The sequence below is a fragment of the Tetrahymena thermophila genome (assembly GCF_000189635.1).
Source record: "Tetrahymena thermophila SB210 genomic scaffold scf_8254603, whole genome shotgun sequence".
Taxonomy (NCBI): Eukaryota; Ciliophora; class Oligohymenophorea; order Hymenostomatida; family Tetrahymenidae; genus Tetrahymena; species Tetrahymena thermophila.
This window is the reverse complement of record NW_002476373.1, coordinates 50,686-66,461: the sequence shown is the minus strand read 5'-3', so window position 1 is coordinate 66,461 and position 15,776 is coordinate 50,686. Positions and strand designations below refer to the sequence as shown.

The 15,776-nt window shown below is 20.9% G+C and overlaps 4 protein-coding genes across 4 annotated transcripts; 1 reads left to right on the top strand and 3 right to left on the bottom strand. All coding sequences in view use genetic code 6, as the record gives it.

Annotated features, from left to right (window-relative positions):
* Positions 1 to 446: 446 nt before the first annotated feature.
* TTHERM_01046950 (60 kDa inner membrane protein) lies at positions 447 to 2,439 on the top strand (the record flags this gene model as incomplete). Its single annotated transcript, XM_001018009.2, has 10 exons — positions 447 to 638; positions 697 to 783; positions 846 to 883; positions 964 to 1,057; positions 1,118 to 1,221; positions 1,359 to 1,494; positions 1,571 to 1,642; positions 1,882 to 1,986; positions 2,055 to 2,217; positions 2,279 to 2,439. 10 exons carry the CDS (start codon positions 447 to 449, stop codon positions 2,437 to 2,439), a joined length of 1,152 nt encoding a protein of 383 aa, XP_001018009.2.
* Positions 2,440 to 2,513: 74 nt separating this feature from the next.
* TTHERM_01046940 (glyoxalase/bleomycin resistance protein/dioxygenase, putative) lies at positions 2,514 to 3,236 on the bottom strand (the record flags this gene model as incomplete). The annotated part of the gene is made up of 4 exons (XM_001018008.2): positions 2,514 to 2,590; positions 2,701 to 2,770; positions 2,856 to 2,988; positions 3,058 to 3,236. 4 exons carry the CDS (start codon positions 3,234 to 3,236, stop codon positions 2,514 to 2,516), a joined length of 459 nt encoding a protein of 152 aa, XP_001018008.2.
* A 2,499-nt stretch (positions 3,237 to 5,735) lies between these two features.
* On the bottom strand, positions 5,736 to 6,086 carry TTHERM_001046912 (hypothetical protein; the record flags this gene model as incomplete). Its single annotated transcript, XM_012798109.1, has 1 exon — positions 5,736 to 6,086. The coding sequence occupies one exon, from the start codon at positions 6,084 to 6,086 to the stop codon at positions 5,736 to 5,738; it is 351 nt and encodes a 116-aa protein (XP_012653563.1).
* A 4,284-nt stretch (positions 6,087 to 10,370) lies between these two features.
* On the bottom strand, positions 10,371 to 11,924 carry TTHERM_01046910 (equilibrative nucleoside transporter family protein; the record flags this gene model as incomplete). The annotated part of the gene is made up of 3 exons (XM_001018005.1): positions 10,371 to 10,734; positions 10,836 to 11,286; positions 11,477 to 11,924. The coding sequence occupies 3 exons, from the start codon at positions 11,922 to 11,924 to the stop codon at positions 10,371 to 10,373; spliced, it is 1,263 nt and encodes a 420-aa protein (XP_001018005.1).
* Between the last annotated feature and the right edge of the window lie 3,852 nt (positions 11,925 to 15,776).

The following is a 15,776-nucleotide window of genomic DNA, read 5'->3' as shown; positions in this document are numbered from 1 at the left end:
ATATATTTAATACTTTTATATTATTTTAAATTCATTTACCATAATTCCTCATTAATTAAGGTAACCTTTTATTAAGGCTATTTTAGAAAATTTTTGGACATAGCCAGCCACAAGTATTAGTGATTATTATTTTTAATAATTATTAAAGATTTCTATTTTAAGGTAAATATAAAAATCATTTTATTTTAAATAATCTATAAACAAACTAATTTATTAAAATTGAAAAAAAAAAATGATTTTTATATTTATCTATCTAATGGTGATGTTAAAAATAGATTTGAAGATATATATTATAATTTAGTTTGATTTGTTTTGATATGTATGTGAGTGTAATTAATTAAAGATTCCAGAAATAATAAGATTTCTTTATCAATAATTAGTTAATAAAAAAAGATATTAAATTAATTGTTTATTAGGTAGGGATATTTATAAGATATAAAGGAGTAATGATTAGGAATAATTTAACAAAATCGATATGGAAGTAGGTAGTCAGACCTTATTGCTTTGGTCAAAGTTTGCATAAACATAACTTATATCAATTTTCATAAGTACCTCCTATGAATAATAGCGGCATAGTTAATCCTAATATGGATTTAAATTAGAAAATTGAAGCACTGGAAAAGTCATAGCCATTTTTTGTAAAATAAAATTAAGAAAGCTAGAATAAGTTAGCATTTAATTGTTATTAAAAATAAGGATAGAATCATGTTTTTCGATCCTGATATTATGGCTAATCTACCTGGTCCCTTGCAAAAATTTGATCCAATAGTTGAGGCAGGAAAGGTGAATTTATTTTTAAAGAAACTAATAAATTTTTGTAATATGATCAAATATTTATTAAATAGGATATGCTCGTGTACTTTCATGACTTAGGATTGCCATGGTATGCAATATTTTTCAGCGATTGCAAATTTATCAAATTATCAAGTAGGATTTTTTAATTTTTTGTTTCACATAAGATAGGTGGAGTGTTATTTCGGTTGCCTGTTTTTTACTGAGAAGCTCTATAATGCCTTTAATTTATGTGCAATTTAAAAGGACAAGCAAATTAGCATCTGTAAATTAATATGGTTTTAATGAATGATTAATGAATAGTAACAATTTTTTTATAATTAAGATTGCACCAGTGCTCATCCAAGTGAAAAAGTTAGCTGATCAATGTTAAGTTTCAAGATCAAAGAGAATTTAATTGATTGCTACTGCTTGGTTTTAAATTATTAGGTAAATAGATAGATAAATAAATACAATTTAAATCAAAATTAATTATAATAGAAAAATTATATTTTTTATGTGCTAATACAATAATATTTCTATCTTTTACAATAATAATTTAATTTTTTATTTATTAAATTTAATAGATAACAAAAATTAAAGATGTTCAGACTATTTGTTTACAATTTGGTCAATATTCCTATCATTATTACTATGGTTTGGAGCATAAGAAGAACCATGATTGAAGAATCTGTCAAGAATACTTCTTTCCTTTGGATTCCTGTATTTATTTATTTATTCAATAAATTATTTAATTATAAGTAAGTAATATATATTAAAAAAATTATTTTAATCTTAGAGTTTTGTCCAAGTTGATCCTTATTTTATACTTCCAGTCTTAGCTATAGCAGGTTATTACTGGAATCTTCAGGTAATAAATAACTTTTTATAAACAATTATATATAATGAAAAAAGCAAATTTATTATTTAAAATTTAATCAATCTAGGATTTTTATGTTCTACAAGTAGCAGTTTTGCTTTGAATAAAACTTTTTTCAAATAAAAAAAATATTTAAAACATTTATTTGAAATTCATTATTTTAAAATAGATTTAGTTATTTATTTTGTATCACTCATATTATTAATTTCAAATAATATTTTATTTTATAGAGATTTATTACACCAGAAAATAAACACACTTTGATTTCAAAGATAAGAGGAATAGGATAAATATTATTGATCCTTTGGCTTCCACTTCTATCTAATTGGCCTGCTGTAAAAATATAAAATAAATAAAATAATGATTTAATTGTTAATGTCTTTGAATTTTATAAAATTTTAAGTTGATCTAATGGTATATCTTCAACAATGCTCTTTACAGTCTAATTTAAACTACTCTGATTACCCATCCTAATTTCATTAGATTTGTTGAACCTAAAATGCTTTTGTATCAATTCATTTTGAAGACTGTCGAATATGATAAGATATAATCAGAAACTTTAGTTGGTAAGCTTTTATTTTACCTTTTTTATGATAAAAATTATTTTCTAAAACTAATTAATTTTAGAATCTATAAAATCGGGGGAAGATTCCTACAAAGATAAATCAATTTCAGAAGAGGTTTTGGTTGCATAGATGGAAGAAATGTTAAGAAAATTAAATGCTGAAAACATCGATGAAACTATGGATGATGTACGTGAATACACAGAAAATGATCTTAAATTCTGATAGGAAATACTCTAAAATAAATATAAATAATGAACATATTTAAATATAAAACAATAAATTCTTATTGTAAATTTTCAAAATTGTATTTTTTTAAGGATGTTTTTTATTTCTTGTTGAGTTTTTGTTTCTTCAACACCTTCTCCGTCGTCATCTATTAAAATAAAAGTTATTTACTATTAAATTTACAAAATAGTCAAAGATAAATGAAAAATCTAAATTATGAATTGAAAAAGTAAATTTTTTAATGTCATTTTTCTTTGCCTGAATTTATTTGAGTTTTAGTTTTTATGATGCTAATCATCTCTCCATTTGGCGACTTGAAAAATCCCATCTTATTTATTTTTAGTGCAAATAGAAATAAATTAATTATATATATTAGCTATAAATAATATAAGAATATTCTAGTATATTTTTACTTGATAATCTTCGTTGTCAACTATCTCTCCATCTTTTTCTGCGCCATAGCTTTGAAATTTTTTCAGAGTGTGCTCAAAATCGTCTACTTCAAAGTTTAAAATTGGACTGTAACCTTTCATATTGTAAGCTTCCCTATTTATTTATTGTTTTATCTAAACACTCAATCATTTCTGCAAATAATATATTAGATTGATCCTTTACCCATCAATTTGCTTAAGAATAAGTCTGAAATTTGAATAATCTTTTAACTCAACAAGTTGTTTGCTTTGATGTGAAACTTTTAAACCAACTGCATCGCTATAAAAGCCTGCAGTTTTCTCAACATCCCTGCAGAAAAGGATAATGTTTTTAAATGTGGCTGTGATTTATTTGGAATACATGCAAAAATTAAAGATTAAAAAGTATTAATTAACAAAGCATATATTTAACTAAAACAGATATCGCTTAAAGATATATAAATAAATTACTTGTAATTAAGCTATCTAAATCAGTAAAAACAAAAAGTCGTTAAAAAAATTATAAGAAGCAAAATATCTTTTTTCAAATTTTAATATTTGTATTTAAAATTAAATGATTTATTTTTAAATAGTATTTCAGCTTTTTTTAATTTTTGCTTTTATTTTACATATTAATGTAGATTTTTATGTTTTATTTCTGTATTATTTTAAGCTATTCTATTTATTTATTTATTTGTTTATTTTGTTTTTTGGTTTTACTGTTATTAATTAATTAATTTCTTGTTTTTATATCTTTTTTTGTATCTTTTTAAAATTTAAATTTAAAATTTGTTGTTTTTTCTTTTTTTCTTTCTTCTTTTTAAAAAATTAGCTATCATTCAGTCAGTCATTCAGTCAATCAATCAGTCAGTATTTTTGCTCAATTGCTCTATTTAAAACTGGAGGTGATCACCTAATAAAAAAATACTTTTTATATAGTTAATATAGAATTACAAAGGGAAAAAGCAAATCTATTACTTTTTGCAGTAAAAAGATTTGGTTTTGAATAGCGTAGAAGAAACCCCTTCATTACTCAAAGGAAGCTTCTTCTCGGGCCTAGGATTAAAAACTTGATTTTTGCTATTCAAAATTATATTTTTTGATTATACCCAATCTCAAAGAGATTGAAAACTGAATTTGATGATTCAGCTCTTTATTCTAAGTAGAGTAATTGATGCGAGATACTAATTGCCATTAGGTTAAAAACTTTGATGATATTGGACCACAATACGCATTTTTCTGGATTAAAAAACTTGTTTTTGGCAAATATCTCTATCAATCAACTTCTCTCTTAAAATCTTCTCTATTGTTTTTAATTAATTAACAATTAATTATATTTTTCTTCTTATTAACTTTTTTATTAATTTGAATTTAATTTTTCAAAATATTTAGAAAAAATATAAAATTTGTTTTTTTTTAATAATTGAAAAAATCTTATTACTATTAAAATTCTTCTTCATTTTTTTCAAGTAAATACTTACTAAGCTAATTCATAGTGCTAAACTAAAAAATTTGTTTATAAAAACTCTATTTAAGGTTTAAATTGCTTTCGAGTCTTTACATTCACTTTATTTAGTGATTTCCATAATTTCACTAAGTATTTTAATACCAATTTATCTAATTTTAATTATTTATTTATTTATTTATAATACAAATTTCTAGTTTTTTTCAGAAAATACTTGGATGGAAATGAATTATTTAGTTATTTCCTTCAAATTATAATTTTATTATATAAAATGAAAAATAAATATTCAAATAAATAATAAAACAACCAATCAAACTAATAATTTTATTTTCGATTTACTACTATAATTTTTAATTTGATAAATTAAATTTATAATTAGATATTTAAAAGTTAAAAAACCTCTGTTATTAGATTTTAAATCTTACTTTGATTAAATCCAATCTTATCTTTATTATCCTTATTTGTTTATAGAGATGTTTATTCTATAAAAAAAATGGAAGCTTAAGTTAAAAAATTATTTTTGCAAATAATAGAAAGAATATTTCCAAAACATTCATTTTTAACTTTATTTTTATACTAATAAAATTTTGCTCTTTATTTTACTTATTTAATGCTGAAATTATAAAAAATATTCAAGATTCTTATTTAAAGGGTCTAATTAATTCATCCTATCCATATAAATTTAATAGATCTAATAAAAATATTCAAATTTTTTACTTAAATTTTTCTTATTTAACATAAAGAGAGACTGACTGACTGACAGATACATACATACAAATTAATAAAAACTATACAAAAACAAAGTGATTCAAAAAAGATTCTTTTAATTAATAAATCATGTATGTTAGTTGAATAAATAAATAAATAAAATGTGTTTATTGATTAACAATATTTAATTGTCCTTAAACTTAAATTTAAATTTATTGTAGATTTAAAATTAAAAAATATTTGTATAAATTCAGATTTGTTTATCTTGCTTTCATGGAATTATTGAAAGATGATTAATAAAGAATTCAAATAAGAATTTATTGCGAAAGTAAAAATGTTAAACATTATATAATTAGTAATTAAATCTATTAAATGTATCTGATTTCTCAAGTTTGTGTTATTTATTTCTTTAACAATATTCGAAATTTATGAGAGCAAAACTTAAATTTGATTTATTTATTTATCTCTTTTTAGTTCCATGGTGTTTTCATACTTAACTTCATATCCAATTTTACAAATAAGTATTGACTTGCAAAAATTTGGTCTATCTAATATCGTTTTAAAGAAATAATTGTTTTATTTATTTATTTCTAACTGAATTTAAGGAGGAAATTAACGTTTTCATCTCATATAAACAAAATTATAAACCATGAATGATGAAGAAATCATAGAAATCAAGAAACATAAAAATTTTAATTTTAAATGTGTGCTCAAGACATTCGTTAATGTTAGATATTGTTTTTTTATTTTCTTTGTTTTTAAGTTATTTATTTATTTGTTATATTTTATTTTTGGTTTATTATTATTTATTTAGTTTTTAATTATTTATTTATTTATTTATTTATTTAATTAATTAATTTAATTTTTATTAATTCTTTTATTATTCTTTTTATTTAATCTTTTTCTTTCTTTTTATTTTGCTTTTAAAAATTAGGTGGTTTGGCACAGTTGGAGAGCGAAGTACGAGCGAGATAAGTTGTTTGTTCTTTTTATAATAAGGCCTATTTTATTTTAATTAAAAAATACTTTTTATATATAATAGAATACTAATAAAAATGCATCTTAGTGCGTGTATGTCATGCTAAAATGGAGGCGCTAATAATTTAAATTAATTGATTGGTGGAGATTTTAAAAACTTTTTAAATTATTTGCCATTTTTTAGTTTTTCATACTTTAAACTGGAGTGATTTTTTGCTTCTAAAGAGATTTAAATGCAGCAGCGTAATTATCCTTCTAATTCATATTTAGTGTCAATTGAATTGGTTGGAATATTGGCAACAAATAGAAGGTGGGTGGCTTCATTTGTTGGTGGAGTAAAAAACTTAAGCTGTAAGCTAGGACTTTGATTGACAAAGAATAATTTAATGACGATAAATCTAAATATTGAATGAGCATGCGAAAATCAATTTAGATAGATATTATGTCATACGAGATCTTATTTATATCAAAGCAGACATACAGCTTCCAAATTAAAAACTTTGATAAAGTGCACTGCTGCTATTTAAAGCTACTTTTAGAATACTACTATCTACATTCAAATTCATTTTAACATTAGAAGGTAGTCAGTACCTTTTATATATTAGAATGAATTTCTGCAGATTAGTAATATTAAATCTTTTTCCTTTTGTTTTTCTTTCGTTCTTTATTTATCAAATTTTTTTTTATTTAATTTATTTGAAATTTAATTTATTATTATCACTCTAAAGCCAATTTTCTCAAAGAAAATGAAAAAACTATAATTTAAATAATTGAAATCTTCAAAGAAAGATATTTATTTCTCATCTCAAATTAAATAAAAGAAAATATAATTTCAAATATAATCACCATTTATTTATTTATTAAAGCATTTTTTATTTAATTAAGAGCAAACAAAGCCAACCTAAATTTGGCATAACCAATTCAGAAAAATAAAGAGTATCTCTAGATTTATCTATGAGTTATAATTAAATTATATTGTAAAACATTAATATTTTTTTTATGCTATAAATAAACAAAATATTTTTAAATATTATCATTACTTGGTTAATAGATGGAAAAATGTTAAAATTAATTTTTTTACTATTTTAATTCACAAATTGTCTTCATAAAATCATTATGTGGAAATTACTATTTGTTTAATTAATAAACATAAAATAAATTAAGCATTTTATGATGAACAATTTTTTTCAAATAAATAGTCGAATTATTACGTTTTCACTTAGGAAATTCTTATTAAAAGACATAATTAATTAAATAGATAAGTAGTTTATAATAAGCTTTTTATAAAATTTAATACAAAAATAGTTTTAGACTAAGTAAACAATTTATAAGAAAAAATTATTTTTTTATTTATTAATAGCATTTCATTTTTACAAATTTTGTTATAAATTAATTTCCATATTATTATTACTAAGGATGGATTCTACTTAGAAAAGAAAATATTTATTGCAAAATGGTATATTTTAATTTTTAAAATCAAATATAATAAATTAATAAAAAAACAAATTATTAAATGTTTTAAATTTACTAAAAAATAAATATTAAAATTTATTATTATCTTTTATTTTATATTAAAAATAATAAAATAGAATAAATTAAATAACATATAAAATCTATCTAGTGGAATGGATACATAATACTGAAATTTATTTAATTGGCATATCTTAAAAAATAATAAATAAATTGTAAAAAAATGAATAATCAATTTAAAATTATTCCATCTATCCATCTATCTATTTTTTAAATTGAATTTTTTATGAAAATTTGCCTATTAGTCTAATATATCTAATCTTTGTAAATTTAACATTTAATTTTCCTTTATTAAATGGATTATCTTAAAATGAATAATACATATAAAGATAGTAAGTATTTCATTATTATTAAGCTAATAAATTTATTTACTTGTTTACTTATCTAATAATCTTAAATTTCTTCACTAATTTGTTAAATACATTTATTAATTTATTTCATTCATTAATTAATTCATTTATTTTAAGTTTACCCAATAAAAAATAAAATGATCAAACAAATATTAAGGATTTTCTGTGGGTAAAAACAAAAGTAAATTAAGCTTTTCTTTTTTAGAATTGATAAAGTCTGAAAGTAAGAAATTTCATTTACAAAAACAATAAAAAGTAAGTAAGTAAATAAATAAATAAATAAATTAATTGATTTTCTTTTTTATAACTAACTGTTTAAATTTTGATTATTCGAACAACTACTTCATAAGGATCTTCAAATAAAAACTATTAAGTTCCATTTTTCATAGAATTAAATAAAGATAGTGAAAATTTACTTTAATATGTTGAAGCTAATTGAGTTAATAATTCAAATAATATAGAAATCTGACTGAAAATAATGCGTAGCGTGTATATAAATTCAAAATATTTTGTTTTTTATATTTATGTTTATTTATTTATTATTTGTTTGCTTTTTGTTGTAATTTTATTCTTTTATTAATTTTATTTTTTTATCTATCTATTTATCTTTCTATCTGATCTTATTATTTTTTTTTCTTTTATCAATTTTTTTCTTTCTTAATTAATTTCTTTCTTTCTTATTTTTTCTTATTTTTCTTAGTAGCGATTTAGCGAGAGATTTCAGGAGATTTATCATATCAATCAATATCTTTTTCTTTTTATAATTTTTTTTACAAACATAAATCTTCAAGTGCCGCATTGAGCTTTTTTTCCTAGACTACAAATAGAGACTATAGTTGATTTTTTAGACTAGTTGTTTTCTAGTATAAATAGAGATATATTTTTTGACAATTGCTTTTATTAAATAGGTCTAATTGCTCAGAAGACTTTTTTCAAGCAGATGATTATCTTCGGGATTAAGATAATCTTACTGTTTGAATCAAGTCAGCTTCATTGCTTTCGCCACTATTCAGCATTTTTAAGCATCTACGAGGATTAAACAATAGATAGATGCATTTTTATTTCAAAGTAAATTATTCAAGAAGAATCTAGTGCCTATTCATCGATGCAGCCTTTTTGTATTTATTTCACATTCATCTTTTGGGTGGAAAAGATGAATTAATGATTAGTTGTATTAAGTGGGGTTTTAAAAACTTAATGAATTGATTTAGAAAAAAAATTGCTTCTAAATCTTGTTACAACTAATCCGCAATAGATAGATCTGTACATCATTCTACTGATTTTGAAATACATTTAGTATATCACTCACATTTCAGATCATATCTATTACTTTATTTTTCTTAAAAACTGTGTGAATAAATTTCCTCAAAAACTGGCATTCTTCCAATATTAATTTACTTTTTTTTTTGAATCCTCTTATTTATATTTATATATTTTTTGAATTAATTAATTAATTATAAAAAAGAAAACCCTTGATTTACCTTTTCTAATTTTCTTGATTATTTGAAAAATTAATCAAATAAATTTGTTTGAATAAAAAATTAAGATGCTTAACAAATCATTTAATAAAGAAATTTATAAATAATTCATTGAAAGTCTGGCATGTACAGATATTATATTATGTAATGATTGCAAATAAATAAAAATTCACTTTGAATTTAAGAAGAATAAGAATAAATTTGATTATTCATTCAATTTTATTTAAATTATTAAGCTGTAAAAATATTAATTACTGCTTAAATAAATCGATCAAAATTTAGATATATAGCATTCGTAATATTTTAATGTTAGCTCACTTCAAAGATTTGAAATTCGTTAATTATTTTATCACTAATAGAAAATAATTATATATTTAATGGATCTTCAAAATAAACTGAATTAAAAGTTATCAGTAAATTTTTAAAAATAATAAAATAAAAATCGTGAATGATCAATAATTAATTGTCTTATTTAAATTTAAAGAAAAGACAAATTTATCTGAAAGAATATTTCTCATTTATGATAATGATGGCTGTATAAGCATTAAAAAACTAAAACTTTGTAAAATACCAATAAAAACAAAATAAATAAGTACTTATTTATTTATTTTCATCTAAAAAATATTTTTAAATTATTGAAATTTTACTTTTTTTAAATTTATTGATTAATCTTTTCATTGTAATCATTAATAAAGTTTTTAGAGAAAAAGAAGCTTAAAAATTTAATTAGATTCAAAAAAATGAAAGAAAAATAGTCAATAAATAAATTTGTTATTTATTAGAGAACTCTTAATCAATGATAAATAGTTAATTATTTTTGAAAGTGATTTAAAAAAACTGATAAAGATGATAGGAATATATGAATAGACTTACACAAATTTATATAAATACATAGGTAGGGTAAATAAATTAAATAAAAGCATTAATATTTTTAAATAAGATAAAATTAAATTAGATTATTTATTATTTTTTGTTATTTGTTTTTTAGACACATTTTTTTTCATAAGGATCAATTTTATTCAAGAGAGAGGGCCAAAAATGCTCCTACAGATATACCAAAAGTCAGACTAAATGCAAGAATTAAGGAAATTAAATTTTTTTCATCAGGAGTTTAGCCTCTTTGAGGTCCTAATTACATGAGACCGCCAGTAACGAGTCCGTTTGAAAGACCAAACAAAAATATATCAACAAAAGCAAAGTAATCATTACCAAAAAAGGCATTAGATGGATCTCTTGCACTCATTAGGAAAGTAAAGAAGAAGATGCCTCTGCTTATATTCAAAATATACATCATAGTAGAGTTGTAGAAATGAAGACTGCTCAAAGCCTTGCCTGATAAATCACCAATATTGTAAGACAATTACATTAATACACTATTTTTTTTAATAAATTTAATTAATTTTAATTGGAATACAATAAATTTTTTTTAGTTTATTTGCTATAGAAAGTAAAAGTAAGTTTTAATAATATTTACCTAAACCAAGCCAAAGATTGAATAATAGTGAATTATTTTTAGAAAATGGATACACCAGGGAAAAGCATGAAAGTCACTACATATGTGAAAAAGATAGAAATAGCTATAAATTTAATTTTCTTTAAGCATGCTATCAATCTAACTTTTAATTGTTCTTGGTTTGGATTGCTGCTGGGAGAGTCACTAACAGATTGATAGTTTATTTATTCAGTAGTGTTTTCATAAGCGGTATCTTAAGCGGAGTGAAGAGCCATCATTTCTTAGTGATGATCAGATTTTAAGTATTTAAAAAGACAGAAAATGGTTGTATAAATAGTAATGGCAGCCATGACAAAGTAAACTATAGTACCATTATTAATTCCGGCATCGTTATCACCAAAAATACCAAGCACTATTGCTCTTCCTACATTCATTGAAAGTCCACTCCAGGCAGTAAAAATCCAGTAAATTCCTTTTTTGAAAAAATTATTATTATTTTTTTTAGAAAGAAAATGCGCATTTAATTAATAGCAATTATAGATAAAAATTATTTTTTTATTTATAAATTTAAATCAACAAACAAAATTAATTAATTGGTAATAAGGATTTTAATTAAAATATGTTATTTTTTTTAAAATTTATTTATTTAATTAATTATTTACCTTGACTCTTTTTATCGAATTAAGAAAGCATTGCAATACTAGAATTCTAGGAGATGCAAGTTGTAGTACCTATTAAGAAACATAAAATCATGCAAATTGAGAAACCAGCCCAGTTTTGTAAAAGAAGAGCAACAAGTGGCATTGCAATCATAAAGAGAGATTAGATTCCAAGACAAAGACCAATTCTAATTTTGATCGAATATCTTTTCGAAAGGTAATCCATGGCCAAACCCCATATAAAAGAAGCAAACTTTAATGGAATTGGAAATAAGAAAGTGACGTCATGGTAAGTTTCCTTTGGATATTTATTACCGAAATAATCAAACGAATTAAGAATAGCACTCCAGCCAATCAAAGAAGAAACTCCCAATAAAGCAGCAGTTGTTTTGCTTAAAAGGGTAGGCTTTAAATCGTCCTTAGCAGCTTGAATTAATTTAGCGTCTTCCATGTTTGTTTATTTTTTTCTTTAGTTGTTGGTTCCTTGTAAAAAATAAAAAGAGATTTTGAATAAATAAAATAAATAAATAAATTATAAATTTTAGCTGTTTGTGGCTTCCAAATTTAATATGAATTTTGAGGGTAATTAGTATGTATGTATGCTTGTATGTTAGATAGATAGATAGAGTTTATATAACTTTATTTAAATTAAATCGATTTATCAAAAATCAATTCAGAGTAAATCTAAAATAAATCAATTAGGGGGACTTACTACAATAATTAATTGATTGATTTTATAACCTAATTCTTTTATAAGGAAAGTAAAGCAAATCTAAATTGATTGAAATTAATTATTTGATTAGGATACTCAATGAATGAAATTAAATCAAGATAAATACAATCCAAATATAATTTTTCATTCAATTTTCATAATAACTTGTTCATTTCTGATAATTATAACAAAATTAGTGTAAAGTTTTTTTTAGAAGTTCTATAAGAATTTCTTTACTTCTGAAATGTCATCATTTATCAGTCTAATTTTTTCTTAGATAAATTCTCATATGAAATTACATTTTCAAATATATTGATTTAAATTACAGAATTTCTCAAGAACAAAAAGACAATTTTACCTACATATTTATAAGTCAGATAGTAACCTATAATTTTATCTTCAATCATAAAGTCTTAACATCAAAAATTGAAAATGAATTTTTACAACATAGATTATTTGTAATATGATCAATCAATCAAGCAATAAATAAATAAAAGTAGTCCCCCTCAATTAATAATTTTCGAAAAGGTAAAATTATAATTGCATCAAGGGAAAGCCACAAAATTTTAATATGTATTATTTTCCATTTTGAATATACGAATTATGCTCCTCTATTCTTTATTTTCCATATGTAATATCTGCGTTTCCCTTAAATGAACTTTAATTCTTTTCAATGTAATTTAGCAGGAATAAAGAATTTACATTTGAAATTAAAATACTAAAATTATTAAAACTTTCTCAGTAAAATATGCCAGATATTAAACTATTTAAATGGTGGATAAAAATCCTTATTCATTTACAATTTAATAGTTAAAATATTGGCTGACACCCACTTTAAATCTGAAAAAATTTGATAAAGTTTTGTAATCAATTCCAGATTTAGAAAAAAAGAAGAAATTTAGATGAAATAAATATCAAATTAAGCAAATTCTATTTACAATATATATTAAAGGAGATTCGTACATTTATTCATTCATTAATTAATTAATTCATCCTTAAGAAACTAAATGTTTACAATCTAAAATAGTTATTTAATTACTATTCATATTTAACTTTTTTAAACTCATTTTGTGGTAATTATTTTGATTTTTAATTTGTTAAGCACTATCATCTTCATTCATATTATTTTTAAATTTAGCCTACTATCCAAATAAAATTCAAACAATATCAAGTAAGTTTTAGCTCAGTTCCCATTTACAAAATAATATTGTCAATTCGTTTTTATAAAAATGTCATTAAAACTTAAAAATCTAATCAAAATGAATGTAAAATTATAACACTTCAAAGAATTAATTCCTTATTCTTGAGATGCAAATGCAAGAATTTAAAACCTGAATTTTTATAAATAAGTTTGATTAATTAATTAATTAATAATAATAAAAAATATATAATGCATTTATTTAGGTTTTCTTTTATGCTTTTTAGCTTGAAAAAATTTAGATCAATCATTTTATTTTAGTAGAATGTTGAAAAAAAAAGATTTTCGCTAGTAGAGGATTTTAGAATCTGTAAATTTTATTTTTTGGCGAAGCGAATCTTCTTAGTCTTCGCCTTCATTAATATAAATTGAAACAGCTTTTTAGTTAGAAATTATTTTATTTTAAATTTATTTTGAAAAATACAAAAAACTTATATTTAATATAAATTAATCATATCTTCTTAATTATATTGTAATTTGTTAAGTTATTCCTTTAAATAAATTATCATGCTTAATTTACTTCAATTAAATATAGTATAATAAATTATTAGCTATTTATTTCACTCTTGAATCTGTTTCTCTTATTTAGATATTAAATTACCAACCTTAGTAAAATTTCTCTAAATATTATAACTTACTGAAGGTGAAAACTAAATATTTTTAGCTAACTAACATATACCGTAATTCCTCATTCATTAAGGCAACCTTTAATTAAGGCCATTTTAGAAAATTTTTGGAATTATATGAATTAAAATTTAACAAAATATTTATTTTAAAATAGTCTAAAAATGATGATTTATATTGGTCTAAAATATATAATATTTATTTATTTAATTTATTTATTTATTAATTTTATATATTGTAAATGCTAAAAAATTTTTAATTGCAACAAAATAATATTTTTAAATATTAGCAATAACTAGCTATAATATTCTTTATGGTCTAACCTTTATAGTATATGTAAATAAACATATTAATCTAAGTAAATTGAAAAATATTTTTAATTGCCTTTTATTGTTAACAAAAATCTGTTTTATATATTTTACTACAATGCATTTATTACATATGATTAAGCTTAGCCTTTTTCATGTATGACTTATTTATATTTGTAAATTTGATTAATTTTAATTCTTTTATTTGAATACGAATTAAAAATGAAATTAAAATGATTAAATGTATTTATTTATTACTTTTGTCAAATAAAATTAATTATCTTGTCTATCAATATAATTATTTAAATTACTGAAAAATATTTAATTCTATTATAATTCATTTATTAGTTAAATTATTTGTGGAAGCTGGTTTTTAAATTCAAAAAAATTCTTAGAAATACATCTTTTCTGAAGATAATAAACTGAAATCTAATTTATTTTTTTAATAAATGTATTGAACTAAAAAATTAATTAATTATTATATATTATAAAGACTAGTTGAATGAATATTAAATTTCTTTTATTTGATTAATTAATTTTTTTATCTTTTATTTATTACTAAAATTATAAATTTACTTTGCTTATTATTTTTCACAAACTTCTTATCAAATGTTATTAAAAGTAACTTTAATTTTTCCAGAATCTAAAAAATTTAGGGTTTTTCAAAATAAATTAAGTTAAATCTTTTTAAAAATGAAAGTAAACCTAAGTTAATTAACGAGGATAGACTATCCATTAAAAGATTTACTTTATTCATAACTAAATTGTGTCCCATTTATTTATAGATCAAATTTGAAAAGTTTTATATTTTTCAATAATAAATAACTAGTATATTTTGTAATTTCTTTAAATTAATGTAAATAATTTTCTTAATTAAGAAGAAATAAATGATTAATGTCCATTTATTTTTAATTAAATATGATCTTTTTTTTGATGCAATAATTCAAATTAAAAATTAAATGATAAATAAAAAATATATTACTTTTATAGTTTAATGGTTAAAATACATGTTGATACACACTTTAAATGTGAGAAAAATTAAAAAATTTGTATCAACCTTTAGCAAATAAAACGAAGAAGCTCATTACTATAGATAGCAATTCCTAAACATTCAATTACCTGTAAAATAAAAAAAGATTTACTCAAATTGTGGTTAATTAAAAAATTTATAACATAATTTCTCGCAATTATTATTTTCACTTTTTAATAAGTCGTAATAGTGCTATTTACTGTTTATTATAATTAAAAATTTTCTTATCAATTATTGTAATCAGTAAGAAGCTTTATTATTTTTCTGTAAAAAAATAGTTAAAATTTCAAAGCAAATTAACAAAAAAAGGGATTAATTCTTTTAAAAAACTGTAATTAAAATTATACTAGAATGGCATAGACAGTATATGTATTCATGGCAGTTTATTTTAAGAAATAATTTACACAGACAGAGAGATAAGTATTCATTAA